The following is a 27,940-nucleotide window of genomic DNA, read 5'->3' on the forward strand; positions in this document are numbered from 1 at the left end:
AAAAAAAATATTTTCATCCATCTTCAAATCCCACAGATTTGTGGTTCTATTGTTTTGATACCTTTGGTAGCAAGCCAAATTAATTATCAATCTACCACCCTATACTTCACTCTTATTCTTTTTAGTTACTTTTTTTTTTGGTGGAAATTTATACAGAGCAGTGACCTCTGTGTGTAGGTAGAGCTTAATTATACTGCAACCTCAAGGAACTTTATTCTCTAGTTTGCACTTACCCTACCTGCAACATTGAAGGTAAGCTTTTGCAGGCAAGCAAGGCTTTGACTCACAAAACAAGGTCATAACATATAATTTTTTGCTGGGAATAAAGCATAACCATAAAAATACAAAATGTACCTGTTCCTCCAACACAGACCACAGGACCTGGAGATTGCATTGAACATAAAGACAGGAAATAGACTAGCACAAACATTTGGAATAAGGCATGTTATGAAACATAAGATAGCAGGAGAGATGGGAACTCTGTTAAAAGAGTTCCCAGTGAGTGATCTCAAGGTATTTTGAACATAGAAATAGTAAAATCTGAAGATGAATTGATATGCTTTATAATGAGCTATAAATGAAAATTTCAAAGGCTGTCTAGGTTTCCATATGTACTTTATGGAAAGTATCTAGATGTATCTAGAATAGGTTCTGAAGTGGCGAGTTAGAGCCAATGGGGAGGGACAGGTCTGCAAGAAGGGAATCCAAGATGAGTGCCCTGAGGTGGCCTGAGGATATCTCTGGCTGTGTTTCAGTGATGTGCTATGCTATGTTTGCCTTCAATATCATGCCGTCACTGCAGCACATCTTTAGGTCTTTAGGTTCACAACTCACTCCTTCCTGAGTCCATAATCCATCATAATGTCAGTGGTGCTGCAGTATTGATGAAAGGAATAAACTTCCTGTTGGAATACTCTACAGGCAAGAAAAAGCACATACTGGTTCCAGTGATTTAAGAATTTCCCTACTGTAAATAGAAAATTTCCTAGTGAGCTCAATACACTATCAAATTCGAAATAGTCAAGAATGTCCATAAATGTTAGCTTTGATACATGCAATATATCCAACTGTTCCAAAAAGGGTCCCCAAGAAAGAGATCAAAAGTAAGTATGCTTTTAGGGCTGGCCCTTCTGTATTGGATAATACTCTTTCTCCCAAGCTTAACATCCTTGCCTATAGTTCTTTGTCTATGGTGGGGGGCCTTGTGGGCTTTCTTCCATTAAGGTTAGCATGTCTATTGGTATCTTGTCATTTTTCAGGTTGTGTTTAGGCAGCCATGTTGGTGAGACTTCACAAGTGTTGTGTCTGGCATTCTTAGGAGACACAATGCTACAGTAAACTCTGTTTCTTTGGCTCTTATATCTTTCATCTCTCTCTTCCACAATGAATCTGAGAGCCTTAGGTATATGTATGAGGTCAAATGGATGGGTACATGGGAAGATTTGGAAGGAGGAAAGGGCCAGAGGAAATGAGGTCATTATATTTTAAACTCAAAAAATTAAACTATTTTTTAAACCAAAATATGCTGGGCAAAGCCATTAACAGCCATTGATGTACTGGCATGGGCTTATTTTTGTAGTTTGGGGAAGCTGATGAATGTTGGCACTGTGAAAAGTAATAAAAACTGGGTGAAGGCAATAGGTGCCATATTGGTCTTTCAATGCTGTCTTTTGCATAAGCACATAGAAAGCAATAGAAAACGGGTGAGTTTATCTGTCTTCTCCAGATAGAACTGTTGAAATGCCAGGAAAAGAAATCACAGCACAAACAGTTTTTGAAACATTGGTTCTGCTTCTCTGTTTGATCTCAGACACTGTGGAAACTGTTTTTAACAAGGGGAGAAGACAAAGGCAAATCGAGCAGAGATTTGCTTCTGCCCCACTGTGATTGCGTAACTGAATTAGCCCTGTCCCAGGAGGCCTTGCGCTGGGGGTTCCAGGGAAGATTCTTCTAGCACCGTGGTTCTTGGAACACGTTTCTCCTTATCATCAGCATCTCCTGTCTTAGCAGTGCTGGTTGTGTCTCCACCCCTGGCAAATGTGAATACAGATAGTTAACTCATGTAATCCCTTGAGTTTATGGGAATGAGCAGAAACTGGTTGAAAGGGACCAAAGCCAGGTACATGCAGAGAAAGAAGGTGAAGCTGAAGGCTGGCCCCCAGGTGTCTAGGGCTATCTCACAGAATGAAAGGGGAAGGGTTTGAAGTTCTGAAGATCAGGGAATGGAGTGACAGGGCCTAAGGTCTCCAAGGGGAGCTTTGGGCTGCTTATGAAAAGACTTGTGAAAGTCTGGGTCTCAGCTTGTTGTGATTTTTCCTTTAAATTACTTTTATTATGATGTGTCTTGCACATGTTTGCACAGCTCAGTGCCATGGATTGTTTACATTATACGACCATCATCATACTTTCCCCTTTCCTTACCTATACTATACTCCAGCCACAGTTACTGTTTGCTGTCTATATGAACTTGATTGTCTTGAGTGCCTCGTGTAAATGAAATTATTCAGCATTTAATCTCTCCATGTGGGCATTAATCAGTTTAGAAAGGCCCATCTTCCAAACTGTGGATATGTCTGAAGCTCCTTACTAGGGGTAAATAATATTTCCTTGATTATATATACCACGTTTTATTTGTGTGTTCATCTGCTGGTTTGAATTGTTTCCACTTTCAGCAGTTATGGAACAAGTTGCTATAAACATTGGCAATGCAGACCTGAGATGGGGACCCTGTTATCCATTCCTTTGCCTGTATGTTAGTCTTTACTTAGCCACAATTTCCCTTTCCTGTGGCTTTAGTTACCAATAATCAACTGTGGTCTGGAAAATGTTAAGTGGAAAGTTCTAGAAATAAGTGTTATGTAAGTGTGATATGAGACTGGAAGGTCGTCAGTATCACAACGTCCCTTTACAATGCCCATGTTATGCAGTTCACTGCATCTCATTAAGAGGGGACAATATCATCTCAGAACATCAAAAGATACAAGAGCATGCATAGTACCAGATAGTCAGATATCTCCCCCTTCATGGTCTTTTTTTTTGACATTGTTATAATTATTCAATTATTAGTTGCTGGTAATCCTTTACTGTGCCTAAATTACAAATTAAACTTTATTATAGGCAGGTACATACAGAGGGAGTTCGCATAGTTTGGGTGTGGTACCATCTGTGGCTTTATGTATCTACTGCACCTTTGAATAAAAACCCTGTAGGTAAGGGAGGGTGGATTCACCTAGAAAAGAATGACTTCATACAATGGTTCTGTTTGCATTTGTAGAGAAAACACCACACTGTGTTTCACAGTGTCCTCTTTACACATTCCTACTGTCAGTGTGTGAGGGTTCTGCTTTCTCCACGTGTTCAACCCTGATTTCTGTGTTTTGGATACTGTAGTTTCATTTTGGTTTTTGTTTGAAAACTTGCCCTTCCTGTGCACGTGCACACCGATGCCATGTAGCATGTGTGTCGTAGCATGTGTGCAGAGGTCAGAAGACTGCCTGCAGGAGTCGGTTGTCTCCTCCCACAGTGTGGTCCTAAGCTTTGCACTCAGGTCACCAGAGGCTGGGCAGCAAAGCATCCTTACCTGCTAAGCCAGGGTACCAGCCTGCTACTGGCATTTCTGATGAGTGTGAATTATCTTACGGTTTTGATTTACAATTTCCTTTAAAGATGTGGAGTGGGTTTTATATACTTACTGGTCATTGCATATCATCGTCTTTGGAAAGTGTCTCTTCAAGACCTTTCCCACTTTTAGACAGGGCTATTTTGGAGTTTTGTGTTGTTATTGTTTAGTTGATTTTCTATCAGCTTTTTTTTTTTCATTTGTACCTCTAGAACTGTACACATCTGGTATAATATGTGTGTAGTTGTCCTGGGAACAGGGTCCCACCCCTAACCAGAATGGAAATCTCATTGTTTAGATAGATTGGGCGGGCAGCCATTTGCTAAGCTTTTGTAGGAATCGTTTGTTGCGGATGTTTTGGTTTTTGTTTGTTTGATTAGAGACAGGGTTTCTTTGTGTAACAACCCTGACTGTCCTGAAACTTGCTCTGTAGGACAGGCGAGCCTCAAATTCAAAGAGATCTGCCTGCATCTGCCTCCTAAATGCTGGGATTAAGGGCATATGCCACCATATCCATCTCATTTGTTGATTTCTAAAGACGTAAACAGTCCTGCAGAAAGGTGACAAAACACTCCTTTTGATGTGCGACCTTTCAGAGAACTGAACGCATGGGTTCTGCAGCCAGTACCCACGTACCTTTGAGAAGAATGGGGTACCCATTACAGATGGACAGACAACACTGCAAAAAGCCCTCAGGTGGCATACTCTGCCAGGATGCAGCCCTAATCCTTTCATCTGTCTCCATTATCTGAGACAGCAATTAGGAGTAAGGCCAGACTGTATGATCAGCAACTCAGGAATGGTGACTAAAGAGAGAGGGAGGACCAGGGAAGGTGAGAAGATGGACTGACAGATGAGCAGAATGTCACCCTGTGTGAGGGGTTACTTACTGGTCCTGTGTGTGAAACCTTAGCTCTAAAGTAGAGCCCGACACAGCTGGCAAAGACAGGTAGGATAGAAAGAGCATTTCTCTGAGAGAAGAAAGAATGTGTAAGCCACACTTACCTTTGCTTCTCCCTGGGCCCATGATGGGCTAATAATTTATTCTGTGGTTCAGGAGTTTGTAAGGTATGTATGCCTCCTTTGAAGAAATAATAAATATTTATGCCGGGCGAAGGAATGAAGAACAAGACTGTCAAGAACTAAGCCAACAATTTATGAACGGCCTGACAGCTGCTCAGACTGGCTTGAGTGACAGCCGCCCTCCCAGTAGAAAGCAATAGCTGTAAGGTCAGTGGAGGAAGCTTGGTGGCTCAGGTTGCCTTCTGATTTCCTCCCACTCTATCTCGCTCCCTGCGATGTGCCAATGGCTTGCCCTGCTGTGGGTGGAAACAACAGGGCTCTCTGCATGGCTTGTGATGAGGTTTTTTTTCCCCCTGAGTCTTTGGGAAAAAAAACCAGGAGGATAGTGTAGCCTCCTCAGAAGCAGCAGGCTGTGTTTCATTCCCGTGGTGAAGTCAATTAAGCAAGATTCTCTGCATCTGTCGCAGCAGTTGCTGGGATCTTTAGGCCCTGCCTTTCCTACTAGCTTAGTGACCCCCACTGGTCTATGCTACACAGTTGCCTTTCTTTACCGGGTTGCTCAAGGATGCTCCCACTTCAGCTCTATAAACCTCATGTGATGGGAGCAACAGGACCTTGTGTCCTGCAGGGGAAACCCCACTCAGACCAAGTTGTAAATGGGAGCCAGAGTGGGTATCATATAGTGAAGAGGGCGGATGGGGCAGCACTGAGAGATTTGCAAGGGAGCATGTATAGTGGCTGATTTGCAAACTGTGACTAAAGAAATGGCATAAGTCATAAGAGCATATAAAGCTTTTATTTCTAGTTTTAACTCCATCATAGCTTTATTTTTGTTATGATTATGATGATGATGATGATGATGATGATGATGATGTCTTATTTGTTTTGTGGTGCATTTGATTGCGATTTTGGCTTCTCTGGATACTAAAGTAACAAGAGCCATTTTTGTATCCAAAAGACTCTAACCGTGAGTTACTACTCCTTGAAGCAGTAGTTGTGAACACTGGGCTCACTTTTTGTTATTATTGTGGCTAGTTTGCTTTTATCTTTCCTTGTGGGTATGTGTGTGTGTGTGTGTTTGTGGGTGTGTATACACACATGTGTGGATGCAGTTAAGGGAGTCACTTCCCCTGAAGCTGAAGTCAATGGTAGTTGGGAGCTGAATGGTGTCGGTGCTGGGAATTGAACTCCTGTCCTCTGAGAGAGCAGCAAATGCTCTTAACAACTGAGCCATCTCTCTAGCCTCTGGGGTTTCTTTTTAATTAGATTGATCATTATCGTTGTGTCAAAACAAGTTAGACACAACTAGCCACTGAATAGATTTGTCACACTGAGCCACATAGACAGGCTGATGCAAAAAAGCAAGAAGGTTTTTGAGGGAAGGGTTTTGTTGAAACCGCCCATCCATCTTCCTTTCTCCCCCTCCCCCCAGCTCAAAGCATTCTAGTACAGCATTATTTAATATGTAAATAATACAGAACATGCTTTTGTTAAATAGAATAGGAAGGTCTCAAAACAGAGAGACAAAAGAAAGCAACAAAGGTGGGGTAGGGAGCAGAGACCTCAAGGGGAGTGAGGTCAGGAAGATGCCTTCAGAGGAGGGGCCTGTCCATGCAGATGCTTTCTTGTGGTGTTCAGCATCCTTTGCTCATCACAGTTGACTTTTCTTACCACTGTGACAAAATGCCTGGTGAACACAGCTTAAGGTGGGGAAGGCTTGATCTTAGCGCACAGTTTTCAGCAATACATTCCATGGTGGTGGAAACAGAATGGAGGAGAGAGGCAACAGGCGCATGGGAGCTGGTCACAAGGCATCTGCCATCTGTCCTGGAGCGCAGTCTCTGAGTTGGTGGCCCCTATGTTTACGGAAGGTCATTCTTCCTCAGTTGAAGAGCTCTGTAAACTTCTCTCACAGGTGTTTCTCCTAGACAGTTCCAAATGCAGTCAAATTGGCAATGAAGTTGAATAGAAACTTTCTCGATATCAGTGGTGTCTCATTAAGTAGTAATGTGTGTGTTTAGCAGTGTCCAATCAGCATCCGCTGTGGGCCCTCAGGGGAAGAATACAGAAGGTAAGGTCTCTAGAGTGGACTTTCCCTCTCATCCCCTCCTTAAGCTTGGAATGCACTCTCATGAAGGTATCCGTACCCGTACAGTAGGCAGGCCTTTAATTTTTGAAGACAGAGAGGAAAATGAACAGTGGGGACACCAAAAAAGGATTTCACTTTTAAATTTCTTGTTATTACACCCAAACTCAACTTTGCTTTTCAATTAGTATAAAGCTTACTGAGTTTTGTCAACAGTGGTTTTCTGTCCTACTGGTTGGATAAACTATCAACCTTTGAAGCCCCTGGAAAATGAATAACTTAGAAAAGAAACATGAATACATTGTGATCAGCTAACTTCAGAGTAAATCCCCATCAAAGCTGAAAGAACCTTGACTTAGTTTGATGTATCGAAATGTTCAAAGCTTTCTTCAGCTTGTTAAGGCAGAGTGTGCAATTCAGGTTGCCCAAACAGCCATCAACTTATCAGAGGCCAGCTGGCAATTTCTTGTCATTTTCTGTTCACTTTTATCTGTAATGAAGGGGAGGAGTGTGGAGAACACGAAAGTGCAGCATTTTAGCTGTTCAATCCTGGCTGCTTCGCCTTGACATCCACAGTGTTTTCACTCAGACACTGGTATTCCAGATCACAGGGAGAATTCTTTCTTCTATATGTAGGTAGCAGTTGAATTAGGTAAGCTTTAAATCCTTTGTGAAATGAATCCCTCATCCTTTCCTGCCCCTGACTCAGTCATTACAATGCTAGAATGATGTGCTCATCCCCTGGAAAACACACGAACATACATACATACATACATACATACATACATACACACACACATATACACACGTGAACACATGCACACATACATACACATGTGCATACACAGACACACATACATGAACACACACACATGCACACACACATACATACATGCGATCTTTATACTCAGTCTCTTAATAAAGAGGCCATAGCTGTGAACTACCAGTGTGTATAACATGCATACACTTCCTTTGTAAAAGAAGGAAGAAAATAAACACCAAGGATGCAGGGGATAAATTTTGTCCTTTGTGAAATTTTCTTCTCATTTATAAATGTGCACATGTTAGATACTTGATACATATTTTTTTAATTGAACGAAACACTTTTTTTCCCTCTCTTCCCCAATGACTGCAAGCTAGAGCAAGGCACTGATGAGGTCCCTTTAGTCCATGGGGGAGTGTCAGGAACACTTGCCGTGCAGGCAGACTGCCACTTTGCTCTTTTGTGAAAGCTAGGGTTCATTTTACTTGAGGGAGTATCATTCGATTAATTAAATATAGGGGCAGGCAGAGAAACAACCTGGAACCAACGCCCTACTGTTAGTGATTTCTAAGAAAAGGAGAGACTGGAGGATTGAACAAGATGGTCTCTGGATGCTCTGGATGTTTAAAAGCTGCCCTTGTAATTTGTGAAATTTGGGTTCGGGCACATTCTCTGCTTTAAGCAAATGTAGAGGCCATGGCTGATTATGATCAGCAATAAATTGAGACAAATGATTATGGGGAAGGGCTGGGAGTGTAGCTCAGTGGTAGAACACTCCCCTAGCACACACACACCCTGAGTTCTGTCACCAGTGCTGCAATGTGAGCGAGCGAGTCAATCAATCAATCATCAATCAGCCAATCAATCAATCAATCAAACAATCAAATAAGGTTGTATTGAAGATGAAAAGCGTGTCCTTGGAGAGATGTGGTCCAGTAGACAGCTAGCTCTTTCTTCTTTCTTGCTCTTTAGATTCAGGGCTAATATAAAATTCCAAACCATGGAGACAAATACAGAGTAAACTTTGTGCACCATAAACAGTATACCTCAGTTTCCCTCACAAGCCTCTTTCTTCCGAATAGATATGCGCTGATGGTGAAGACATAAGAATGTGATCCCACAATTGTTCTCTGTTTATTTACAAGCATGTGTGTATATATTAGTAGCTGAAAACATCACATAGAAATCTCCACATAAAATCCTCTGCTTTCAGGTACATTACCTTCCTAAATCCATTTTTAATAAAAACTCTGCTGTGAACTTCTTTATGGCTGTAGCCTTGTGCATGTGTGCAAACCCTTTTGTGGAAAATAAGTCTCAAAACGGGAATGTGAGAGTCAAGGATAATGCTTACTTCCAACTGCTGGTTAAGCAAATTCTACCGGGTTGCATTTTTAACCAGTGTTCATCACCCTAATCCCCACCAACTCTTTATCAGTCTCCTGAACTGTTGCCAAACTAATGTGGGGGGAAAAGTACTTATTCGGAAGAAATGCGCTTCACCTATTGAAGATTTTCTTCCTCTGTTTCTTCATGATTAGCACTCCTTCACTCTCACTATTTGCAATGAGGAGAAATTACTTGACAGGCGCTGACTCCTGAGTTTAATCTCCACCTCCTTGAGTTTCCCACACACATTAAGGCTATTTCAAGATGAACTGAAGCTCATTTTTAAACATCTATTGGGGAGATAATGATTCATGAGTTGGGTGTCCTTAGAACATAGGTGCTGTGGCTTCCATGCTTTGCTTATTTTGAATTTAGCACAGCATCTCTTTATTATTCGCACTAACTTGCCTATTTTGAACTTAATGGAATCTTTTCCTTTCTATATTTTTAAAGCACATGTTAAAATTAAAGCCTATGCATTTAATGGTGTAAACCTTCCTGTAAGCGTTTTGTTGGCAGACTCTTACATGTTTTCTATATGCTGTACATTTATTTTCATTCAGTTCAAGATTCTGATTCTTAATATTTTTGACCCATGGTTTATGCGAATTAGCTTTAAATTCCAAATATTTGAGGATTTACCAGAGACCTTTCTCTTATTGGTTTATGTTTGATTTCATAGTCATCAGAGAATATAGGAGTACTGGAATTGCTATTCCTCCATTGAGACTTATTTAAAATTCAGAATGTGGTCTTTTCCCTTGAATGTCCTATGTGATCTCAGATAAAGGCTGACTTCTGCTAAGTCTTTGCTGGAATGCTCCATAAGCCTTAAGTCAGTGAAATTAGCTGTTAGTATTCTTCTGGTTTTTTACATGCATACTGATTTCTCACTACATAATTCAATTCATTAATGAGAAAGGTTTTTTTTTTAAATCACTGAGCAGATGAGAATTTTTAATTTCTCATCCTGTTTGCCTCATTTTCTTTTATACATGTAAGCTTGCTCACTAGTTGATGTATGTCTAGTCATCACCCTCTTGGTTAATCTGTTTATCATTAGATGATTACATCTTCGTCAAATTTTCACAAATGTTGGCCACTTACATTTAAGACAGACTTTCTGCCATTCTGCACTTACAGTCTCCAAAAACATGTATCCTAGGTTTCATGAATGGACACTGATATTATATTTTCTCTGTGTTCTTATAGAGGTCTCTACTTTGTTTTTTATGTTATGGTTAATCTACTAATTCCCCTCAACGAATGTCCCATGTCTGGAATTTAGATGTATCTTATTTTTAAATTTTATTTATCCTACTTATGGAGTATATCTACAATAGTCATTTTAATGTCTGTCTACAAGGAAGTCATATATATATATATATATATATATATATATATATATATATATATACACACACACACACACACACACACACACACACACACACATATATATTTATTTATTTATATAAAATTTCTGAATTGATTTCAACTGATTATTGTTCTCGTGATAGTTCATAAGTTTTCTCAATTCTTGGCATGCCTTGAACTCTCATCCTGGATACCAAACCCTGTGGCGTTTGCTTTGCTGTGTTCTGGCTAATGGATTGCTTTAACAACATCCTTGAGTTTTGGACTTACATATAGTTACTCTTCTATAGTTTGGAGTTTCAAGGCTTGCTTCTTTTTTAATATTAGTATTGCATTCATTTATTTTTGTGGATATGTGAGTTTGCATGCCATGGCAAGCATGTGGGTGTCTGAGAGACAGCTCCTGGGAACTTATTCTCTCCTTCCGTCATGTGTTCTCTCAGGATTGGTTCCCATGTAGTACAGGACTCACCCCATCCCTACCCCAGCCCACTCTGGGCATTAGGAATACTAGCTCTCTTTGGGTCTATTTAGTTCCAAGATTGTTCTATCATTCCTTTCAAGCGGCATCTCCTACATGTAGCTCACTCACACATGCATGCTGATCCACACTCAACTCAGAACTCAAGGAGACTTTCTAAAGCTCATCAAAGCTCTTCTGCGGAGCTTTGTCTCCTGCCAGCTTTAGCTGCCTTCATCTTTCTAAACCCCTAGCTTTCTCTTCTCAGCTTAGATTGGTGGACGATGGATATGCTTCCTCTTTCCTGTACTGTTCAGTGGACTCACTCAGTGTTCCTCGTGTGTGTGTGTGTGTGTGTGTGTGTGTGTGTGTGTGTGTGTAGCAAGATCCATGCAAGCTCAATGACTACATAGTATGTGGCTAGTAAAGCTTTGGAAGACAATCAGCATGCTTCAGGGATGGGCTGCAGGGCACAGGAGTATCATACCGAGGACCCTAAAGAATATGAGGGTGACGCGCTGTTCACTGTTAAGGTTCCCCCAAAGCACTTATGGATACATGGTCTAGATCTTCTGATTTGGTTCTACAGTGATGTCATTATCCTGCAACTTGATTAAGTCACCAAATGCGATGACTCTGGATCTTCCGGGTGATGTGTTTTCCTGAGAACACGACTAAGGACTTGATGTATAACATGACCTGAGTTACAGGAAAATCTTATAGACACAGCAACTCTGTGGTGTCAGAGCACAGAGCCAGCTGTCCAAGCTTGCTTTCTACACTTTGCAGATCTGTGGACTAGAGCTAATAACAATAAGAAAATAACTAGGTTTGATGTTGAATAGAAAATGAAGGCAACAAGTTGAAAACCATAAAGGAAAATACTTGAATCATTAAGACAGATCTGTAGACCTGAATTAAATACCCATACTATTTCCAACTCATTGGATCACCTTTGTCACTGAATCACTCAAATGTCTTTGAGCCTTTTTGGTACATCTCTCTCTGAAAAAGAAGTTTTCTAGAACTACCAGGTTTGCAGAGATTAAGAGTTAGATACATAAAATGTGTTGTATTTTTAAGACTTGACCATGTTTTAAAAACCTTGTCATTTATTTTCAAAAGAACTTGTAATACTATATGGACCAAGCAGATAATATTTAGGAATGTACATGTCTATACATACCATATATGTATGTGATAACAACTAATGAAAGAGGAGACCATTAATTTGAAGGAGAGTTGAGAAGGATTTACGGAAAAGTTTATAGTGATGGAAGAGAAGAGGGAAATGTTATAATTATATTTTAAAATCAAAAATAAAAATGAATTTGTAAATAAATGAAAGACAATATGAATTTTTATCAAGGTCAGGTGTGCAGATTCCTTAGTGCTTGTTAAATAACATAGAAGCCCAGTTAAAAATACATAATATTTCTCATTCTCAAGTCTCTAGTCAGAGGTCTTTCATATCTCTTTCTTAATTGAGGTAAATGCATATAGTAAATACATAACATCTGGATGCTTTGAATGTTAGCATAAGTATATGTATTTCTTGACCAAGAAAATAATTCATTTCCATTTGTAGAAATTTCAGTGACAAGCTTGACTAGTTGATTATTTCAAATTTTCCTTTTATATGTTGAGTTCATCATTAGAGATTGGATTTATGCATGTTTATTGGTTCTTCTTAAAACTTTATTTCCCTTGAGTTCAATAAAAACATAAAAGTATGGTTCATACCAGTTTCTGGAATGATCTATTCAGGAGTTAAAATGAATAATTCTCTTTATTACCTGAAATTTTGTTCTTGTGAGACTTTTACACAGTCATTTGAATAAAATCTTTCACTTTAATGAGATAGAAATTAAATGAAATAAAGTCTCAGTGTGGCCTCATGTTGTTAGGTGCACTGCTCCAAGGACACATCTTAAAATGAGGGTCAGAGTCTGAATTTCTCTTCTTTGACAAATGAAAATCAAAATATTGGCTAAACTGCTCTAACGGAATTTAATGACATAGAATTAAATTAATAGAAGTTTATGGAAATGTGAACATTTATTACATCAAAGAACTTCTAATAGCAAACAAATTAGGTAGGGTTTTCATTTACTGTTTAGCCATGACATTGAGAACAAAGAGAAAAAAAATCAATATTGTTGTAGTTCGAGCATTTAGTGTTCACCAGGACTCATTTGTCAGGCTTCTACTCTGTACCTGATATGGTGTGTTAAGGATGCTGTCTACAGGCCTAAATTTTAGGTAATGTTTAGTTATGTTGTTCAGGTTTAGCTCCCCACATTGAGACATTTAGTGGATGATTTTTCATTTCTCTACACTCCTCTAAAGGCTTTGGTTATTTTTTTTTCTGTGCATAACTTATAGGGAAAGTATACGAAATTAATCCCAGTTCATGAGAGTGTGCGGCCAAAGGATTGTGAATTTGAAGCCAATCTGGACCATATAGTGAAACTGTGTCTCCACAAGTTAATTCATTACATTAAAATTAGTACTATTTTTTTTCCTTTAGATTTTTTAGAGTGAAGATGACAAAGGCATGCTCATGCAATGGAATAGTAAGAATTTAAAGCTATGGTATAAAAATACTTAATAACATTAAATCTGGTCAATTGCCAAACCTACAATGTAAAGCTCATGTACAGAGGCCAAAGACGGCAGCAATCATGATCGAGTATTACTGTGGAGACTTTTTTTACATTATGTTTATTTTACTTTTACAAAAAAAGCAAACAGCAAACATCCCTTGACTATACAAGCAATGAATATTATCCTGAAATTTAAAGGCCAGGACCAAATCCTTTTAAAAACATTGTTTAAATCTCCCCAAAGAAAATAAATTGTAAGACTGATATTTAAATCATTAGGATGTAAGTACTATGATTCTTTTTTGGGTTTGAAAAATAGTCCCTACTCTCCATCCCTCACCCCAAGCCTACTTATCATTTCAACCTTTTGCAGTTTCAGTGACCTTTTGTCATCCATGGTCAGAAAATATTAGAATCAAACTTCCAGAAACAACTTTCTGATTTTAATTTCCATGCTATTTAGAGTACTATGATGAACTCTCACACTGCCCTGCTCTATTCAGCTTGAAACACAGATCATGCCTTTGTCCAGCGTGGACACACTGTGTGTGCTACCTCTCCATGGCTTAGCTGTAAACCAGTGTATCCACACTGTGTGCTGTCTCCCCACTGCTTAGTTGTTACTCAGTTATCAGATCAGCTGGTGAGGTGCTGTGGGGTCTCTACATTCAAATGGTGCTTATTTCAGATGCCAAAGAACATGTGAGAGATATAAACCAGCGTCATCAATCGGTGGCTCTGGAAAAACTGGAAAGCCTCAAATAGAAAACTGAATATATATTTCTATTTGTCATCTTGCAAAAATTTTAATTCAAATCTCATCAAAGGACCTTAATGAAATTCCTAAAAATTTGAAAGTGTCAGAACAAAAAAAAATAGGGGAAACAGCTCAAAATATAAGCATAGGATGGCTTTCTGAATAGGACTCCAATCATTCAGGTAATAAATGGAAGAAATGGCACATGGGATCATTAGGTTATAAAGCTTTGACAAGGCATCAGAAACAACCTCTAGAATAGGAGAAAGTCTTTCCCAGCTATTCAGTCATGAGATTAATATAGAGAATATATAAAGAACTTAAAAACGTAAGCAACTCAAAATATTCCATTTCATAAATAGGCAAGTGAGTTGAACACCAAGTTTCCAAAAGTAGCAGTACAGGAATGGGGGGGGGCACCCCACTCAGCAGAATGGCTGCAAGAAACTGAGTTTGATCCCCAGAACCCTTGTTTAAAAAGCTAGGTGTGGAGGTGCATACGTGTAATTCCAGAGCTAAGGCGACAGAGACAGGCAGATCCCTGAAGCTTGCTAGCCAGCCAGCCTAGTCTATTTGATGACTCTCAGGACAATGACAGACCTGTTTTTTTTTTTTTTTAAAATGAGGCTGGAGAGATGGCTCAGTGGCTGCTCTTCCAGAGGACCCAAGTTCAGTTCTCAGCACCCACACCATGGCCTCACATTTTGTAACTATAGATTCAAGACATTTGACACTGCTGGCTTCCTTGGGCACTTGCACTTGAGTGCACATGTCCACACACAAACACACACAGATACACATAATTAAAAGTAATTTAAAAAATACTTTTAAAGAACAAAATTGAACCTGGTGGTGCACATTTTTAATATCAGCAATCGAGAGGCGGAGGTAAGAGAATCTCTTGGAGTTGGGGGTTAGCCTGGTCTACAGAGCAAGTTCTAGGTCAGCCAAGGCTACATAGTGAGACCTTGTCTCTAAAGAAAACAAAACAAAGCAAAACACATTGAGATTCCATCTTAGCCCAGTCACAATGAGTATCGTAGGGGAAGGCAATGGTCAGGATGCTGAGGAAATGGGGAACCTTTCCATATAAAACACTGTTTGGAACCCATCTAGTCACTATAGAAATCAGTATGGAGGGTCCTCAAAAAATTATGGTCTGGCTTCACCACTTCTGTAAACCTAGTCATGTAGCTCACTATAGAGATCTGTGCTCATTGCTGCAGGATTCACAATAGAAAGACAACATTATGTTGTTAGCAGGGAAAGAGAGTGAACTCCAGATTATCCTGTTAAGTGAGATAAGCCAGCCTTACAAAGACAAATCTTGCATGTTTTCTCCTGCATGTGGAGTCTAAGGAGAAAAAAACAAAGACCGTTAACATACAAATAAGATTATGAGGGTGAGGAAGGGAAAGTGAAGAGGAGTGGGGAAGACTAAGAAAGAATAGAGACATGGTCAATACGATTGATCCAAGTACATTATGTGAGTGTAGTAATGAAATGTCATAGTGAAACATTGTAGCAGGGGAGAGGAAGGGAAGGAGGGTAGAAAGAGGCAGGAGAGACGGATTGAATATCAGGCGTGGTTGCACACTCCTATAATCTACGTACTTGCATGGTAGAGGTAGAAGGACATTGCATCTGGGATCAGCTTGGGTAACAGAGTGAGACCCTGTCCTAGAAACAAAACCAACTACCACCAGTAACCTTTATTTTACTTAATAATGGCCTCAGGGTTCCAGAGTAGTTGTGTTTCTAGATATTGCTGTTGATCTCTTATTGTGTCTAATTTATAAATAAAAATTGCCATAGGCGTGTGTGTGTGTGTGTGGTGTGTGTGTGTGTGTGTGTGTGTGTGTGTGTGTGTGTGTGTGTGTAGCCAAAAACAGTGTGTGCAGTCTTTACTCGCCATGACTTAGGCACCAAAGAGGACTCCTGGGGCATATCCTTACAGAACAAGGACCACTGTTGATTCAGTGCAGCCCATGGCATCAACATCATCAGTATCTCTTGGGAACTTGCTAAACTGCATATCCTTGGTGCTCCACCATCAACCAGCTGAACCAGAGACACTGTAAGTAGGGCCCAGGCATAGCTGTCATAATAAGCCCTCCAAAATGTTAATACGTGTTAAAGTTGAGAAATATCTCCTTAAGATTTTGAATTCTGGGACTGGACTAGGATAATTTCTCAAAAATTACAGCCTGCTGACAAAGACTTATAATCCTAGCTGTTTCAGAAGCTGAGACAGGAGGGTGACAAGTTCAAGGCCCGGTGGAGTGCTATGGAGAAAAACCAAGATAACCTTTGAAGGAAACCCTATTTCAAACTGAAAATACAAAAAGGACTGAGGACGTTGCTAGAGGCAGAGCAACTGCCTAGTGTGTGCCAGGTCCTAGCTTTAATCCCAGGACCATGAAGAAGAAAAAGAAAGAAAAGAGAAAAAGAGAAAGGGCCAGTGTGGTGGCACACACTTTTAATCCCAGCACTTGGGAGTCAGAGGCAGGTGGGTCTCTGTGAGTCTGAAGCCAGCCTAGTCTACATAGTGAGTTCCAGAACAGTCAGAGCTATATAGTGAGGCACCGGAGAGGGGGTGAGAAGGAGGGTAGAATAAGCCAGTGCTATTCCTTGTGCTCCTTTTCACTGCCTCTCTGTCCCCGTCCACACACATTCTGGTGCTTTTGCTTTGCTCAGATAACCATCTTGTTTCCCTACAATATTTGAGGCAGCTCGCAGAGGTGGCTCTCAGCAGTCTTCACTGAGTGCCTCGCCTACTGATGACACATGCAGTCTACGTAAGATATCTCATTCCACTTACTTTGATTCCACCTTGCAACCTTAAAAAGCAGCTGTTTTGGTTATCCCTGTTTTACAGGCAGGAAAGAGAAAACAAAGACAAAGGACACCATTCCTGGCCCCGACTTCTTCTTAATGTGGTACAAAGGACAGAGATTCTCTCTATGACTGTTAAGGTCACCTCTCGGGTTAAGGAAGGCCCTGTTCTCCCAACCTAGTTGTCTTCCAAAAGACTCCAGCCTGAAAGCCATCACAGGGATGGGGTGGATGTAAGGTGGGGTGAGATTTTTAACATGACCTTGGGAGTTGAGGCACAACCATTCAGACCCCCTGCAGAGGGAAAGCAGGCTAGCACCATTCACCCAGGTGCTCATGGCTTATGGCTTTCTACCACAGTTAGCCTTAGGGCCCTAGAAATAAGGACACCTGTGATTACAATGCTTGAATCTGAAGGCTGAGACAACTACTGGCTTTCACAGCCAGCACCTATGGCTTCTAATTGAAAATCAAGTGTGTGAATGTTATTCACAATGAAGAAAGAAAACTATGTCAGACACATAGCACAACACGCTGGCATCTGTACTTTTATTTTGTTGTTGTTGTTATTGTTTTGGTTTTTTATTAAATAATTTTTATTTTTACATATATATTTATATTATTACACATATATACAATAAACCACCTACCTACAGCAAGAAGAACCATGACACAATCAGGAATTATATAAATGTTACATTCTTAGTGTTTTGCCTTTTTGTTTTTGGAAGTCTTGAAGAAAACATCTTTCCTATCTTGGTTCATCTAAAATTCTGAATGTAAATCAATATCTATCATATCTCATCATTATCAACTTAAAACTTCTATCTAGATCTAAAAACATCTGAACCCCTAAATAACTAAGCTTAATTGTAAAACAAAGCTATCTGGTCTTCAATCCTATCAGAGACTTGAGAAGGAATAAAATTAATTACCTGAGTATTCAAGAGGTATAGGTTAGTAACTTTCCAAATGAGAAGATGACAGAGACAGTTTGCTACCTGAATAGTCACCCAAAACTCTCTATAACAGTGGAGCATCATCTTCAGCCTTCTAGCCCTATGTATCTGACAGACATATTTGTGAGACAGGAACTATTGAGGACTTGCTTACTTTGTCTTGGCAGAGTTTGGCCAAGCTTGCCCCCTTTTTAAGCAGAATTCTGTCTGTGAAAGTTCTTAGTTCATCAAATCATAGTCATATCAGTTGCTAGTCTATTTTCATCTCAAGAATATACATCTTAGGTGCAAGAGGTAGATATGATTCTATAAAAAGATAAGGTTAGTTAGATAAGGTCTTCAAAAACCTCAGAAACATACAAAATATGGCATTTAAAATGTTTTTATTATTTTAAAGATTCACTGACAATGACACAGGTTAACTCCAGCCTACCTCAAAGTGGATGATGAGCATCAAAGAACCTCCTAACAGGCATGGCTTCAAATGTGGCAAACCAGCCACTGGGCAAAATGTCCTTGTATCTACCACAAGCATCTGTAGTTTTAGATTTTGTAGCCATCATTTGTAGCCTATATTTGGGTTGGAAAGAACAGGCTGTGTCTGAAGCCTGGGTACCACTGAGAGTTGTTTAGCACGCCATAACATAATCTACTAGGGGTGAGAGGCTGTGCTGTGGGGTAAACAAAGTCCTCGCTTGTTTCTACTTCACAGCACCTCCTTTTCATAATAATGATTCCCAAAGAACAGACTGTGTTGTTTTCAGGAAAGTCTCAGAGTCCTCCTAGCGCGGCCCCTGATGTTTCTTTTCCGTCTCACTTTGCAGTCACAGCAGAAGTGCATCGTGATTTTCGCTCTGGTCTGCTGCTTTGCGGTTCTAGTCGCCCTGATCTTTTCAGCTGTGGACATCATGGGAGAGGATGAGGACGGACTCTCAGAGAAAAATTGTCAAAATAAATGTCGGTAAGAGGTAACAAACAAAAATTCTCTTTTAGGGGGTGGGCGAGAAGGTCAGGGAGGGCCCTGGACTGGGAAAAGAAGTGTCTGCTGGGCTCTGTTTTCAGCAGGACTTGGCTGAGGCCTCACTCTCTCTGCAGAGATGCTTGCATTTGGCTCAGGCATTGAGCATGGTTGAGGGTTTCATTTGCTTTACAGCCTGGCCCTATTCTACTCAGAGAAGTGCTTGGCCAAATAAAATGTCTGCATTTCTGGAGACTTCCCGCACATGACATTTTGATCCATTCCCTGATAAAGCCAGGCAAATGCCAAGTGCCTTGATGGACAGAGAACATGGTTCCAGTTGTTTACGCAGTGGAAGTTACGCGTCTCACGGGTACCTTCTATCAGCTTAGAACAGACACTTCCCCAGCTGGCCGTGGCTTTGCATGCAGTTGTCTGTATGTTTATTCATTTTGAATTAGGTGTTACAACCGCTTTACTAATCACTTCCCGTCACAGGCGATATCTTGAGAATTCAGTAATTCATATACGCCAAGGGTCCTATAAAACCAGTCGCCTCCTGGCACATATGCAAATATGCTGCGCTGTTCACGTGGTGATGAAACCAACAAAGGATGTGTTTCTCAGAGTATGTCTCCATCCTTGCCTGTATTGTTTGACTCCAGTTACATTATGTGGCATCTCCCTGGAATTGTGCCTTAGCTGTAGAGCTATCGAGGCGTGCATTGAGCCCAAGAAGTGCCCTCTTCCACTCTTCCCTGAGCTGTGACTCTTTACATATTTAAATACATGTATGTATGTATGTATGTATGTATGTATGTATATATATGCATGCATGTATGTATTATATATGTATTATATGTGTATGTTTTTATATATGTATGTGTATATATATATATGTATGTATGTATGTATGTATATATGTATAATGTATTTTGTGTGTGTGTTTATAGATACATGGACACATGTTCCAGAGCTTCCAAGTGGAGGTCAGAGAACAACCCATGAGAGTTGATTCTCTCCTTCCGGGCACTGAACTCAGGTCATGAGCTCTGCATCAAGCACCTTTACCCGCCAAGTCATCTTACTGGCCCTGACCTCTTTTTTTAGTTTTGAGGTTGGGGACTGAGATAGACACACACCAAGAAGAGGCTGTTGTTGACATCAAGCTAGGGAACATGAGGGCTCATGCTGATGGAAACTACAATGGAAGCTCATGCCCAGCTCTACCTCACAATTGCTATCAGAATTCTGTGGTCTCAGTTCAGTGTTACAGTGACATCTGACATCTATGTAAAAAGAGATCATGTGTTGACAGTGTCTTGGCAACAGGTACACACACTTTATCCTGGGTATTTTGCCTTGAGGTTGAATGTTCTAACATAAGAAATGTTCTGAAAAATCAATGGATTTTTCTGCTTTGATTCAGTGCAATCTAGTTACCAGGCAACTAGTATTATATGCAGAGCAAAGGGCAGGAGAAAGAAATCACTGCCCATTTTGGATTTCTATTCTCAATATTAGAAACACGTGTCATAAGTACATTTCTCTCTTGGGCTAATAAGAGAACAGTTGAATTTGGGTCATTGTTTTAAAAGCAATACAACAATCACACATGGCTGTTGTCTTCTGTTTTGCTGTTTGTCACAAGTCAGATCTGAACACCAGTCGATGAGGGTCAGGGGCAAACCCAGAGCTGCTGAGTAGAAGCAGTGGCCTGTTTTCTTCCACCTCACTCTGCCATGGAGACCCCTCAGACCTTTAAGTGCAAAGCCCAGTATCTAGAAAGAAATGTTACACAGGCCAAACTAGAAAACTTACTTAACACAAAATATACAGGCATTTTCAACCCTCACTAACAGGTCTTGGTAATTTTTAAAAACAATAACAACAAAAATGATGTAGTTAAAATTACCTTCTGTTTTACTTAGAAGACATTGTCATTTACTCTAATTTTTGCTTTTTAAAATTTTTATTAATTTTTTTCATACAATATATTTGATCATATTCTTTCCCCTCAAGTCCTTGCAGATCCTCCCCACAGGAAAGAGAGTGAGTGGAGACTAGAGTATTTTCTAGGTGACACAGCACTGAGTCACAGACTTTAGATATCTAGTTACTAAGATAGGAAACACAGCTGGCTGTGGTGGTGCATGCCTCTTGTCCCAGCCCTTGGAGAGGCAGAGGCAGGCCAATCTCTATGAGTTCGAGGCCTGCCTGGTCTGCAAAGCAAGCCCAGGACAGCCAAGGCTACACAGAGAAACAAAACAAAACACCACTACCAGGCTCAGATTTCAGAGGCATGGATTAAAAGCAAATTTTTGTTGTTTTTCTTTGGTTTTGTTTTGCTGTTTCTATGTTTTGGGGTTTGGTGGTGGTGGTAGTGGTGGTGATGGTGGTAGTGGTGGTGGTGGTGGTGGTGTGTGTGTGTGTGTGTATGTATGTGTAAGTGAGAAAGACAGAGACAGAGACAGAGACAGACAGAGACAGATAGACAGAGAGGGAGAGAGAGGGAGGGAGGGAGGGGGAGAGGGAGAGCGGGGTGGTGGTGGTGAAGAAACAGAAGAAAGAACCTTCCTGTGGGAATGTGGACTCTATCTGGTTGGTAGGTGGCATCCCGGTAATTGACCACATCTTCCAGAACTTTCTGCCTCCTCAAATCTTTCTTCTGCTGCCTCCTTCCCAAGCCCCATTTCTATTTGTTGTCTGGACCATCAGCCATGTTGTTGTCTATTGTGTATGTGGCAGGAGCATCTTGCTCCGCACCTCCACCACGCCCACTTGGACGTCTCTGCTTTCCCACCACGCTCCAGTGCGTGGGAGTAGAAGATAAGTCCCTGCGAGGCTTTACGCCTGGATTCACCTTCCCCACCATGGTTCCACCATCCTTTCTGACCACTCTCACTTGAATTTGATATTTTCTTACAGAGGCAACTGCCCCTTTGCCATGGGTGACATCTTTAGACTTTCATCGTTTGCTTCTTTGTTTGTGTCTAATATGCCTCCCTACTATCAGTGTCACCCTTCACCAACATCCTTAGTACTTGAAAATGCCCTACCTCTACCTTTAGCCTCACTATTGCTTAGCCTACACCTCACTTTTGTATCCACTCACCAGCAAACTCCTCTACGTCAAGTTGGGAAGATGCAGTGAGTGGCCAGGTTTGGAAAGAATGAGGATGTGAATCTAAGCTGCATTCTGTCCTCTTAGGGTCCTGTTAATTTGGGGGGAAATTAAGTCTCTTGTCTACTGAGAGAAACCCCAAAAGACTTAGCAGGGTGTCCTAAAGCAGTGAGGTGAGTTTGTCACAGTAGACCATGGCCAGAAGTACAGTGGGAAGGACCAAGGAATGTGGGGGGGGGGCGGGGGTTGACCCGATCCCATGCAAACAAGCACATCTGTCCTTGGGTTTCTCTCCGCCCCCCCCCCCAGATGTGTTACTAAGGTGACTTTAGTCTTATCTATCTTCATCTTGAGTTTAGTCTTTGGTTCTGTGGAAATATATGAATGCCACCTCATGAGAACATTCAGAGCTTACTGTAGGCAAGGAGTCTCCAGAGCCTCTGAGGCAGGCATGTCTTGGCGGGGGTTGGGGGCAGGGAGCAGCAGATGTAACCTCTCTAAGGGGAGACAGCCTCTGTGGGCAGCATAGGGTAGTCAGAATGGTTGTGACTGTTTAGAGGAAATTTGGCTTGGCTTGGCTTGGCTTTCCCTGGTTGGCCCCGAAGCAGGAATAAAAGTCAGGAAACCTGGAATTTACTCATTCCAAGCCCTTTGGGGCCAGTAATCATCTAAATTATTCTGTAGCTTCCTGGACTGTCTCTCTCACTTCCTATAGGCCTGGCCTGGTATTATAGGGAGTTGGTTTCCTAGGCAACTTGCTACAGGATATGGCCAGAGTTGAGTCATGTCATGTTCTCACTTATGGTATGGCTGCTGTTCCTTTGTATACCCACTCTGCATTCCATAAACTTTCCCTGTACTTATCAACCACTTTTAAGTGTTCATTTGCTTGTTTTCATTTTTTGAGGCTAAGCTGGCCTTGCCTTGCTCATTTTTCTGCCTCTGCCTCCCAAGCACATGGGCTACCGCACCAGCTAGACTCTTCTGTTTTAATTTGCTCTAGCTCTCTGCTAGCCCACATGTTCACATCTCCATCTGTCCTCCAGCATCAAATGCTGCTCATTTTTACCCTGGTTGCACTCAATCTTGTCCCCAGAGTGGTTGGGCTCCATATTTTCTAGCTCTATATTCTTCTAGACCCAGATGCCACCTGCAAAAATGACCAGGCTGTCCCAACAGAGATGCACCCCTGAGTTCCTGAGACTGGTGCAGTCCGGCAGGAGGAAATGCTCTGGTCTATAGGTGCTCCCCAGAAGTCTGTCATCAGCCTCAGCTTCTGTACATATCCAGGCTTCTCCTTTAACTGCCTCACCCCTTCTCTGGCCCTCCTCAGATTTTATGGGGGCACTCGGTGGATCTAGTGACAGAACTGTCCAGTGGCTGTGATCTCACAGAGGTACAGTTTCTCTTTGGCTTCCCTATTCTTGGTAGTGTTGCCAGAAACAGTGCCGTGTGCCCAGTGCCACTTTCCTGAGATCTACCTAGAAATTAAACTCAGCCTGTTTGCCTCTCTGCTCACTCCTGAAAGTGAGAAGGCAGCTCAGCCTCTCCCCAAGTGCTTTCTTCCCGTGTTCTTTCCAAATATCTCCAGCAACCCATCGTGTTCCATTCACTAGCCCAACTATGCTTCAATGGATCTTGGGTCTGAATCACGCTGCTCAGTCAGCTGGCCCAAATCTTACACTTATGTATAAGTTAATGTGTCTCGCCATGATCTTTTCTGTCTGATTTACTTTATTTCTTTGTGTCCCACATGTAACTTTTCTGCTGTGTGACTGTACTTATAGGAGATAATCATACACTCTCCCACCATTTTCCCATGTAGATCTATAAAATACAAATTGTTTAAAAACGGTCCTCTTCTCATGCCTTTATTTAAGTTTAAAGATGGGATCTTACTGCATTGCCCAAGCTGTTTACTGCTGTGGTTGGGTGTGCATTCCTCTGCTGTCTTTCTCTTCCGAGATTTTCCTGTTGTAAAGACACCTGCCTTCTTTTCATCTCAAGACTTCCGGCCCAGAATCTCAATCCACTTCGAGTCTTCATATTTTTCCTATATCCTACATATAATTGACCAATTCTTTTGTGGCAACTTTGGCTTCTGTTGATCCCATTAGCACATTTGATCCCATTATTGCATACCAGAAAGGATTTTATTTTTTAAATCTTGAAAACAAGAATCCACAAATTCTTCCCCCTTCATCATGTGTAAGTACTTCATAACTCAGCACTAAGCTTTTAATGGGCAACAATTTTCATGTGACCCAAGAATAAATTACTGGGATAGTATTGTTTATTGGGCTAATATGTGTGACTTGGGTCAATTTCTTATGCCTCCACAGTAGAAGGTTGGGGGATGGGGTGGTAACAACTGAGGATTATGGGAGCAAAGACTAAAGTGTAGTTGATACAACTAGAGATGATCATGAAAACACAAAGTTCTCATCACTGCTCCGTGATAGCAGAGCAACAGAAAAGGAAATAGCTTTACAACCGCTTTGCCTTATGATGGCTGCATTCCCCGTTTCCCTAAGAGCATAATCTTTGATGTAGTTTATCAAAGGAAGGCATATGAATTCCAGAGAGAAGGGTACCATTGGCTGTCAGTGATGTGGAAAGCAGATCCTTGTGGCCTGTGATGACGCCTTGCCTCACTGGCAGAGATTTATGACAGTAGCATCCCATGGATCTCAGGAAGACTCACCTGACCAAAGTTCTGTGACTAAAGTGCCCGGTGCTTGGCTTCTGTGGCCACTGTGCCTGGAAAGTTTCTTCTTCTTCAACCTGGGACTAGGGACAGGTGGTGTCAGAAATGGTGGGGGTGGGGTGGCGGGAGCGGCTTGTGCATCGCTAGCTAACCTCAGTGCTGGCGGGAGCAGGGAGATACTGTTGAGAGCTATGTCTTGGTCAGTCATGGGCAGAGGGGCTTCTATGCGCTTTCAGGGAAAAGATATTTGTGGAGTAATTACTAAAATGAAATTGAATAACTTGAGACTATCTGGCACCGAGTAAATAACTTTCAACAATAATTAGAAGCGGAAGATAAAAGCTTAATTCTAAATGAAGTCAAAGAGAAGCCTCTAAACACATTTTAGTGCAGGCATTCTAATGCTCTCCGCTTGACTTCCATACATAGCAGCACATATTAACATTTTTATTTCATGATTGCACCCAACCAAGTTAGTATTTCCTAAATTATGAGATTTTTTTTTATTAGTACTCAGACTCAGAAAATTATATCACCCCAGCTAAAAAAGCACCTGAGATTATTTTTTGAAATAATGCCTTATCTTTAACATGTAGTACTCTAAAAGAGGAAATTTGGGTGCACGTGACACTTCCTGGTGGTCTGTAATTACCACTCAGGGAAGCATCAGAAGCTAATTATTTCAAAGTTTTGATTTTAATGAAACTTAATATATGACTAATGATGCTGACATTTCCTGTTTCCAGGTTGGTTCTCCAAGAAGATCATTTGAATGTAGTATACATTTCTCAAAAAGTTCACTGAATCCTTGTAGGCAGAGCCATACCTGACAAGTCATGACTAATGCCAAGAATGATTGTCAGTGGCAGACAGCAAGGTGAAGCCATTCTTAGTGTGCCAAAGAGAAGCCAGACTTAACCAGAAGCAACAGAAAATATTACTGCTGCTGTGTCATGTTTCCTGGTGGAGGTCCAAGATGTGCGTGTGTGTGAAGTTCAGGGGGTGACTTGTAGAAGTTGATTCTTTCTCCCCCCCCCCCCACCATGGGGGTCCCAGGGTTCTAACTCAGGTTGCCAGCCTTGGCTTCAAGTGTGTTTACCAGCTGAGGAATTTCACCGGCCCTTCGCTCATCACTGCTCTATACTTACAGCAATTCCTTTCAGGTTTAGACATTGGTAATTACAACCAAGCTGCTGAGTTCAGCACCCAGACAAAAATCAGTGCAACAGTGCAGACCTGTAACTCAGCACTAGAAGAGGGAGAATCCCAAGGGCTTACATGCCAACCAGTCTAGATAGAGTGACAGATTCCATTGGAGACCCAGACACACATACACATACAGGACAGAGAGAGAGAGAGACTGAGAGAGAGAGAGAGAGAGAGAGAGAGAGAGAGAGAGAGAGAGAGAGACCCAGACACACATACACATACAGGAGAGAGAGAGAGAGAGAGAGAGAGAGAGAGAGAGAGAGAGAGAGAGACCCAGACACACATACACATACAGGAGAGAGAGAGAGAGAGAGAGAGAGAGAGAGAGAGAGAGAGAGAGAGAGAGAGACCCAGACACACATACACATACAGGAGAGAGAGAGAGAGAGAGAGAGAGAGAGAGAGAGAGAGAGAGAAAGAGAGAGAGAGAGACAGACAGACAGACAGACAGACAGACAGACAGACAGAGAGGAGCAGTTTTTTATTCTATTGAAACAATCTCCCTTCAGAAGTTGTTCCTCCTCCTCTTCCTCCCCACCCTCCTCCTCTCCCTCCCCCCTCCTCCTCCTCCTCTTCTTCCTCTCTCCTTTTCTTTACTTCTTCTGGCATTTGCCTGACAGATGAGACTAGACAAGCCTTCTTGTATATATGTTTAATCTCCTATATCTGATTGACCTTTTGGTCCTTATTACAACTGTGGCAAATAATGGAGATGTGACATTTGTCTTTGTAAACATTATCACCAAATTTGCATGCCTTGTTGGATCCCAGGGATGCTCGCCATGTCAAGAAGCACATACTCTTTGTTGCTGCAAGCACTTGAGAGAATGCGTCTGAATCGTTGCCTTCTAAGCCGCCTGCTCTTCCAGACTGCAGACTTGCTGGAGTTGGAAATGCTTATCTCATCTCGAGATTTGAGTTTCTGGTAACTGTCACGCTGCCAGAGTGTTTGAAGGACAAAGGGGATCAAGGATTACAACACTGACACAATATGTCTTCTAACAGCACCCACAAAGAGTGGGCAGTGAAATTAATTATAAACTAGACTACAGAAAGAGCAAGTTGGTATGGAAAGAAAGAAGAACTGGGTCAGGAAAAGAACAACTCTCACATGTCTGCTGAACTAGTTAAAGATATTTTTTATTTGCATTTTCCTATCTGTCAAAGAAAAAAAAAAGCAACCATCTAAGATGACCTATCAAATATCTTCTTTCTCTAAACTATGTAAGTTTATAAAATACCAGACTATCGAACCAGGAGTGGTGGAGCACACCTTTAATCCCAGCACTTGAGAGGCAGAGGCAAGTGGATCTCTGTGAGTTCGAGGCCAGCCTGGTCTACAGAGTGAGTCAAGGACAGCCAAGGCTACACAGAGAAACCTTGTCTTGAAAAAAAAAAAAAACCAAACAAAGAAAAAACAAAACCAAAAACCCCCAGGAGATTGGAAGAATTGATGACATGTTTCATTAACACATCTGCAAAATACCTAAACATAGCTACAGACTTTTTAAGCTTTTAGGATCTCTGTCAAACTTTAATTGATGCATGGGATAGGTTTTCTGTCAAAAAGCTATGTTGTAGAGGAATCACGTTGAATCTAAAGCTACAAAGAAAAATTACCAGTGACTGTCGTTAAGCATATCTGAGACGGATGAGTTCAGACACACATTCATCACCCATCACTATATAAAAGTTTAAATTGAATGATGGCTACTGTCAAAGAGTCCCAGAAGGAGCTGATGACTCCAGGGAATAGCCGAGCTGGCCACAGGATTGAAACACTGCTATTTCCAAGTGGGAACCATAGCAACAACTTGAAGGCATGCAAGCTCAGCTGTAACAGCAGCAAGTGCCAGGCTCCTTGTCGGAGCGCCAAATGTGAGCAAGAAACAAAGAAAGAGGAAAGGGACCATGAGCGCTGCAGGGGGCCATACACACCAGGCTTAGACACCTGTGCTTCCTTTTGAAACTCACTGGGAGCCACTAAACAGTTAAGCACATGCACTCGGGAGACTAGAGAGTTGACTCTGTGGCTAGGGGACACTTGTTGATGTTGTAGAGAACTCAG

The 27,940-nt window shown here is 41.3% G+C and overlaps 1 protein-coding gene across 5 annotated transcripts in view; it reads left to right on the plus strand.

The window, feature by feature from the left end:
- Positions 1 to 27,940, plus strand: part of PLD5 (phospholipase D family member 5) — a 324,914-nt gene that overhangs the window by 137,796 nt on the left and 159,178 nt on the right. For 3 of the 5 annotated variants that reach the window (XM_084785899.1, XM_084785901.1, XM_084785900.1), the window contains exon 2: positions 18,699 to 18,835. In XM_084785899.1, coding sequence (XP_084642025.1) covers positions 18,699 to 18,835 — 137 coding nt within the window. Of the gene's footprint in view, positions 1 to 18,698; positions 18,843 to 27,940 lie in introns of all 5 variants that reach the window. The other 2 variants (XM_084785902.1, XM_084785903.1) reach the window with 1 other exon arrangement.

Source organism: Acomys minous (assembly GCF_964271855.1).
Source record: "Acomys minous genome assembly, chromosome: 1".
Taxonomy (NCBI): domain Eukaryota; kingdom Metazoa; phylum Chordata; class Mammalia; order Rodentia; family Muridae; genus Acomys; species Acomys minous.